General features: G+C 46.2%; 1 protein-coding gene and 1 long non-coding RNA gene across 4 annotated transcripts in view; both read left to right on the top strand.

The window, feature by feature from the left end:
- Nucleotides 1-7,959, top strand: part of LOC310676365 — a 53,693-nt gene that overhangs the window by 36,061 nt on the left and 9,673 nt on the right. The window lies entirely within an intron of this gene.
- Nucleotides 3,286-7,959, top strand: part of LOC310676306 (protein-lysine methyltransferase METTL21E-like) — a 489,683-nt gene continuing 485,009 nt past the window's right edge. For 2 of the 3 annotated variants that reach the window (XR_014510454.1, XM_083438125.1), the window contains exons 1-2: nucleotides 3,534-3,885; nucleotides 5,978-6,063. Coding sequence is in view for 2 of the 3 variants with exons in the window: in XM_083438125.1 (XP_083294251.1) it covers nucleotides 5,991-6,063 (73 nt within the window). In the remaining variant the exon portion in view is untranslated. Of the gene's footprint in view, nucleotides 3,509-3,533; nucleotides 3,886-5,977; nucleotides 6,064-7,959 lie in introns of those variants that run through there. The other variant, XM_083438126.1, reaches the window with a different exon arrangement.

The raw sequence follows: 7,959 nt of genomic DNA, 5'->3' as shown, positions 1-7,959 counted from the left end.
CGGGGACCCCTTGAGGGGTCATAAAAAAGGTAAAGGGACCCCTGACTATTAGGTCCAGTTGTGGCCGACTCTGGGGTTGCGGCGCTCATCTTGCTTTACTGGCCAAGGGAGCCAGCGTACAGCTTCTGGGTCATGTGGCCAGCATAACTAAGCCGCTTCTGGCAAACCAGAGCAGTGCATGGAAACGCCATTTACCTTCCTGCCGGAGCGGTGCCTATTTATCTACTTGCACTGTGACGTGCTCTTGAACTGCTAGGTTGGCAGGAGCTGGGACCGAGCAACGGGAGCTCACCCCGTCACGGGGATTCAAACCACCAACCTTCTGATCAGCAAGTCCTAGGCTCTGTGGTTTAACCTACAGCGCTACCCGCGTCCCTTGAGGGGTCATAGGGCCCCCTCAGTATGTGGTTTACCCTTTGATGAGCTTCCAGCAGATGGGCTGGAGTGGCGTAATTTGACCTCACCCAATGCCAGACCATTTACATCTGTAACTAAGTTCTGGCCTATTTGAACTCATAAACCTATATGCTGTTGTCTTGTGTGCTTATTCACTCCCTAGGGAACTGCAGGGTCATGGAGTTGGGGCATGCAACTTGCCTCTGCCACGAACTCAAGTAGGCAAGCCACTGTGACTCAGTCTGCCCATAAATGGGGTAGGGATGAAGGAGGGTGGAAAGACAACTTAGGGAAAGAAGGAGAGAAAAGCAGAGGCACCACTATTGCCTGTTCCAAAGAGATCTAGCTAAGACTAGCTAAGACTGATGTCTAATCCCACAGGAATCCACAAGATCAAGCAGGCTTGAAAAAGGTATAGAGCAGCTTCCTGGAAAAACTCAAAAAGCTGAACAACAGAGGAATACACAGTTAATGAGAAAGGCTTTGAAGGGAGTTGACCTCTCATAGGATGATTACATCGAGAATGAGGCTGGATAGGAGGGACCTTAAAAGAAAATGGTACTACAGTAAAAGGGTAAAGGTAAAGGACCACTGGACGGTTAAGTCTAGACAAAGGCGACTATGGGGTTGCAACATTCATCTCGCTTTTCAGGCCGAGGAAGCTGGCGTTTGTCCACAGACAGCTTTCCGGGTCATGTGACCAGCATGATTCAACTGCTTCTGGTGCAGTGGGACACTGACAAGTGCCAGAGTGCACAGAAATGCCCTTTACCTTCCCGTCACAGTGGTACCTATTTAATTTCAAGTGTGCTTTCAAACTGCTAGGTTGGCAGGAGCTGGGACAGAGCAATGGGAGCTCATCCCATCGCAGGAACTGCCGACCTTCTGATCAGCAAGCCCAAGAGGTTCAGTGGTTTAGACCACAGTGCCACCCGCTCCCCTTACAGTACTAAGTCAACCGCACCAGAGTTGCAGGTTCATCATTAGGCGTTCTTAAGCCAATTGGCACATTAGCTAGATGGCCAAGGTGTTGTGTGCCAGAAAACAAAAAGGCCAAATCGCCCTTCCACACCTGCTCCCATTGAGATAATTATCACTTCCCTTCCCCAGCTAGAGATATTTACATTCCCCCCCAGCAAATTAAATGCAAAGACAGTGCCATTGTGTTTAGCTTGGACCTGAGAAGGGTAGATTTCTTTCCCTAGCAGGAACTTTTATTGTTGCCATCGAGCAGAAAGGCCTTTGCTGCATGATATTTTATCACCGGAAAGTTCAAACATGGCATAGATCAAGGTACCCAGGAATTGCATTACCCGTCTTGCAGAGATGAACCCTGAAGGTGACTTTCATAAGATCTGGCTCACCGTTCTGTTGGGTGTAGTGTTGTGTAACCGTAGCAAATTCTTCCTCTGAGGCGTAAGATTTTATAGAACGTGTCCCACCTCACCAGTGTGTGCCGGCCATTAATCTTTTGCTGCTCAGCACAGTCCCGTCTCACTGGTCCTCTCTCAAGTCCCTAGAAGATGTTATTATTACCGAGTTGAACAACAGTTGCGTCGGTAGCCTGTGCTGGAATTAATCCCAGCAAAATTGCAGAAAATGCCCTTGCTTCGAAGATGATACAGTCTTGACAGGGATGCTGCAAAGGGAGAAGTGCGTGAATAGTGGAACTATTAAAGAAGTACATCCCCACGCTTGTGCAAGAGAGAATATTTGAAGACACAGTAGAATCTGCTGGGGGAAAGCTGCAGATAAAATGTGTTACTAGAGGCATTTCGAAATATGTGTTACTAATATAAATACGATCATGTAAGTGTGTGTGTTAATTCCTCCTGTCAAAGTGAACCTTGCCATTGTGCAAATCTTCCGCTTCCGTTTGTTGATAGCAGTGGCATGTTTGTGTTTATAAGTGCTTGTAGCCAGAGTTGCCGGCATGGTTTGAGTGGACAAACCAAAACCCTTTAGGGGAGCAAAGTGTAGCTCAGTGGAATAAATCATGTTGTTTGCATGTCCTGGATTCAGTTCATGGCATTTCCAGGATCGAGGATCAGGGAGCACATTACGGAAAGGACATCCACTGACAGCAAGATAAGACAATTCTGAGTTAGGAAAACTGTCACACGTTGCACGAGGCAGCTTTTTTGTTGCTGCTGTGGGATGCCAAATTTGGGCCAAAGGTCTTCAACCTGAGGCCTGGGGGCTGATGCAGCCCAATCGCCTTCTCAGTCCGGCCCACGGACGGTCCAGGATTCAGCATGTTTTTAAATGAGTAGAAAGTGTCCTTTTATTTAAAATGCATCTCTGGGTTATTTGTGGGGCATAGAAATTCATTCATCCCCCCCTTCCCAAAAAATATAGTCTGGCCCACCACATGCTCTGAGGGATAGTGAACTTATTAAAAGAAGTACATAAAAATAAAACCAACCACTTGCCAAACTGCACAACCAGATTCCCCTACCCTGTTCAAACTGAGCAATCATCCAGATTTGTTTGCAGGGATGTTAGATGAAGTTGCACCAAGCTAGGGTTATACCACATAAAGGTAAAAAGGTAAAGGACCCCTAGATAGTTACGTCCATTCAAAGGCGACCATGGGGTTGTGGTGCTCATCTCTCTTTCAGGCCAAGGGAGCTGGCGTTTGTCCACAGACAGCTTTTCGGGTCATGTGGCCAGCATGACAAAACCGCTTCTGGTGCAATGGGACACTGTGACAAGTGCCAGAGTGCATGGAAACACCGTTTACCTTCCCGCCGTAGCAATTTTTCTAATTGCAAGCATGCTTTCGAACTGCTAGGTTGGCAGGAGCTAGGACAGAGCAACAGGAACTGACTCCGTCGCGAGGATTTGAACTGCCAATCTTCCAATCGGCAAGCCTAAGAGGCTCAGTGGTTTAGACTACAGCGTCACCTGCGCCCCACATTTCCTGCCCCCCCCAGCGTGTTTTCCTGTGAGGTTTGTTGTGCAAGAGTGCCGGCCGTGTACACTGGGATGTGATTGGATCCTGCTTGGAAACAGCAAGAGCCTAGAACTGCCCTGAATCTTGCTCCAAAGTCACAGAGCTAGTTTTCCTTGAGGTCTCCTTGAGGGAAAGGCACATCAACAGTGCAAACAGGTTTGGAAAGAGGAAAGTCACTCTATTTTGGTTGTGTGTGTGAGCACATGCATTCACTCACTACTTTGTAGCTGGGCAGTGATGAGTGCAGCTTGTATAACTTCTAGGAACTATCCCCCCCCCCCTTATGCAAGTGTTCCGAAGAGTTTTTCCCAATGAAATTCAAGGGGTGTGCCCACTTTGTTAATCGTTGCAGCTGTCAGGATTTATAAATTCTTCCCTGGGAAGTGCTGCTGGCAAGTTACGTTTCAGACTTTCCTGCTTTTCTCTATAGCGCTATTTACAGACTGACCGGTGTTGAGGGAGAGATTCTGCAGGTGTGAATTTTTGCCTTCGCTTTCTGTGGAGACCTGGAACAATAAAATATAATAACCTAGGTATGTTGCTTAGTGCATTGCAATAATTGTTGTTGTTGCTGTTGTTTTAAAAAAAAAAATTAAAGGCACAGTTTTGATGTAGCTTGTGTTTAGACATGTAGTTGTTTTTCATCTGAAATATATCACTCACACTCAAAAGATATCCATATCTAATCAGCAGGGTGCCAAGTTAACATTTCTGAGCCCTGTAAGGTTGTTCCAGATTACCGATAATAATGTCCTATGGGGGTGACCTTTAGAATAACATTTTGTGCAAAGGCTTTGAAAGGTAATGCTTGATCAAGAGTGTCTGTCTAAACAATACTGTCAGTCAAAGCGCAGCGAGGTTTTTGGGTCATTTTTCTCGCTGCTTCTCTTCAAAACAAAGGTGCAGGTCCTGTGCACACTGACCCGGGAGTAAACCCCACTGAACAGAGTGAAACTTACTTCTGAGTAATTATGCATGCATGGAATTGCACCACACAAATCACAAACAGCTATGCTCATATTCTATATACAGGGCAATCCTATTCAAGACTCGTTGAATTCAGTGGGGTTTAGTCTCAGGTAAATGGATAGAGGCTTGTCACCGATTTTATTTCCTTCCGGTTGATTGCGTGAGAAACTCTCAAAACAATTATTTCCCCCATCCAGGGAAATTAAAGTGGGCTGGGAGAAAATAGGACTAGTATGTGTTAAAACCTGGGAGTGGGGAAGAGATTGTCCCTAACATTCCTTCACAAGAATGGTTGTGCAGCACAATCCTTACAACACTGTGAAAATTTATTCTGTGCATTGTGTGTGTGTTGTTTTATTTTTTCAAACTTTTCTTAGTTGTTTTTGTTATATTTTGTATATAACCTTGAGATAACTTGTCAGCCTGGATAGCTCAGTTGCTTAGAGCGTGCAGATAATAACTCCAAGGTTGAAGAAGAGAAGAAGAGTTTGGATTTGATATCCCGCCTTTCACTCCCTTTAAGGAGTCTCAAAGCGGCTAACATTCTCCTTTCCCTTCCTCCCCCACAACAAACACTCTGTGAGGTGAGTGGGGCTGAGAGACTTCAAAGAAGTATGACTGGCCCAAGGTCACCCAGCAGCTGCATGTGGAGGAGCGGAGACGCGAACCCGGTTCCCCAGATTATGAGACTACCGCTCTTAACCACTACGCCACACTGGCTCTTGCAGATTCTACGCCACACTGGCTCTTGCACACTTGCAGATTCGATCCCCAGCTGCATTGCAGAGGGTTGGACCAGATGATCCTATGATCTATATCTATTTATATATCTATAATCTATGGAAGGCTATTATTATTATTATTAATCTACAGATTCGCTTCGTTAATTCTGCTGTAGGGACTAAATGTCGCTGCTATGGCTTTGGTGCACACTTGAACCAGATCTTCCAAATACTTTACGCATGACCATTACTTGCATAGCCTAACACAGTGGCATAGCGTGGCTGGGGGGTGGGGGGTGGGGGGCGAAGCACAGAGGCGGTTGCCCCGGGCACAAAATTGTTAGGGGAACAAAATCTCAACACCCAGTGCTGGCTCAATACAGCTGTACACTTCTGTTGCTGGGATCCTTTGAAGACAGTGTCTCCATATAAACCAGGAAGTGATCTCTCCAGACAATGGAACAGGTCTTCTTTTCTTATCTCTGTGGCTGCAATTTCCTGGGTGACGCGGATCCTATTAGGCAGCTGAATGCACATGTGTACTCTGTACATTTCCCTCCCTCTCACCCACCCCCTCTGCACAGCCCCGGGCTCTGGCAACCTACGGTATGCCACTGGCCTAACAATAACCAGCATGGTTGATTTATTATTGGTTATGCTGCCGTAGCATAAGGCCTCTTATTGTCGGGATAGCCAACACGGTGTCGTCCAGATATTGTTGGATGGCAACTCATCCCTGATCCCTGGCCGTGCCGGCTGGGGCTGATGAAAATTGTAGACCAAAGCACCTGCAGGGTACCACATTGTCCACTCCTAACATGTATGCATTTGAAGCCAAATGCATGACAAATGAAAGAAAATGCCATGCCTTCTAATTTGTTACTAAAGCTGTGCTTGGCTGTTTTTTTAAATAGTTCTTCCTTTGTATTGCTAGGCCATTGTATGAAATGGAATCCCATTCATTGCAACCCAAGCATCTTGGATCAGATGAAAAATCCAGAAAACCAGACAACAAAAAAGGTAAATATTTGCTGGCAGGTGATGCATGAGCCTCTGCTTTGTACCTTTGCTACACCTGAGGTCTGTCACGTTTCTAAGCTCATGTCCAATCGGTATTTCCAAGCTGTCTTCAAGGGAAGCCCCACATAAAGTTAAGAACAGTAATCTAGCTGGGAGGCTACCAGAACACGGGTTACTGTGGCAAGGCTCTGATCAAGTATACCTTAAGTGTATACTTAAAATACAAATAGCTGCACACCTAAAATGCTTAACAGGTATGCAGTCCTTGACATTTTCCATTTTTGGTGTGTGTGTGTTTGTGTGTGAGAGAGGAACGTGTAGCTACGCTCCAAAGAATTAGAGAGCTGGAGCTCTTCTTGGAAGCAACAGAGCACACCGTCTCCACCAAGGAGGAGACAGGGGACTCCCCTGAGAAGGAGGCTAGTTCACCAACACAGGAGCCCGATATGTGGAGAAACGTGACTCAAAGAAGTAGGAGGCCCAGGGTTCGCTCTGATTGTCTAGAAATACACAATCGCTTTGAGGTCCTCTCCCCTAGCATGGAAGACGAAGAGCAGACTCCATTTGAGGATCTCTCCCTCATTACAGTTGATCACGTATATGAAGATGAGCAGCAAAGTCAGTCCTCAGGGAATGTGCAGGCGACCTTGGAACGGACCGCTCACGGAAGAACCCTGACCAAACCTAAGAGAAGGCGTGTAGTGGTGATAGGGGATTCCCTACTGAGGGGAACAGAAGCAGTGATCTGTGGGCCTGACAAGATGTCTCGGGAAGTGTGCTGTCTCCCCGGGGCTAAGATCCAAGATGTAACTGAACAACTGCAAGGAATCATAAAACCCACTGACAAATACCCCTTCCTCTTGGTTCATGTGGGAACCAATGACACTGCAAGCAATAGCCTCCAGAAGATCAAAAGAGACTACGAGGCTCTGGGCAGGAAATTGAAGCAATTAAATGCACAAATCGTCATCTCATCTGTCCTCCCAGTTGAACGACGTGGCCCAGGGAGAGAGAGGAAAATAGTGGAAGTAAACAGCTGGCTTCGCAAATGGTGTAAACAGGAACGGTTTGGATTCTTAGATCACGGACTGCAGTTTCTGGAAGATGGACTTCTGGCAAGCGATGGGCTGCACCTCACAACGGTTGGGAGGAATGTTTTTGCCAAAAAACTAAGAAACCTCATCAGGAGGGCTTTAAACTGACTAATGTGGGGGAGGGAGACAGTGCTCCTGAAGGTAGGAGTCTATTAATTGATGAAGATGATCATCCAAATGTCATAGACCAAATGGAGCAAACAGCAAGCAGACCTAGTGGTGGGAGGAAAAAATCCTTAAATAAGAGACATGGGGGAATGACTAATGGACTTCAATGTCTGTACACTAATGCACAAAGCATGGGAAATAAACAAGATGAGCTTGAGCTCTTGGTACAGCAAACTAAATATGACATAATAGGCATCACTGAAACCTGGTGGGATAAGTCCCACGATTGGAATGTAAAAATGGAGGGATACAATCTATTTCAGAGAAACAGACCAGACAAGAAAGGAGGAGGAGTGGCGTTATATGTCAGGGATGTGTATACCTGTGAAGAGATCCAAGATTTAGAACCTCAAAGCCAAAGTGAGAGCATTTGGGTCAAAATTAAGGGAGAGAAGAATAATAGTGACCTCATTGTGGGAGTTTACTATAGATCCCCAAGCCAAACGGAGGACATAGATGATGCCTTCCTGGAACAGATGGCCAAGCATGCAAAAGGAAGGGAGATAGTAGTAATGGGGGACTTCAATTACCCAGATATTTGTTGGATGTCAAACTCAGCCAAGAGCATAAGGTCAAACAGATTCCTCACTGGCCTTGCAGACAACTTCATTGTCCAGAAAGTGGGAGAAGCAAC

The sequence above is a fragment of the Podarcis tiliguerta genome (genome assembly GCF_965153285.1).
Source record: "Podarcis tiliguerta genome assembly, chromosome: 4".
NCBI lineage: Eukaryota > Metazoa > Chordata > Lepidosauria > Squamata > Lacertidae > Podarcis > Podarcis tiliguerta.
The sequence above is the reverse complement of the archived record's forward strand: the minus strand, read 5'-3'. Positions and strand labels throughout refer to the sequence as shown.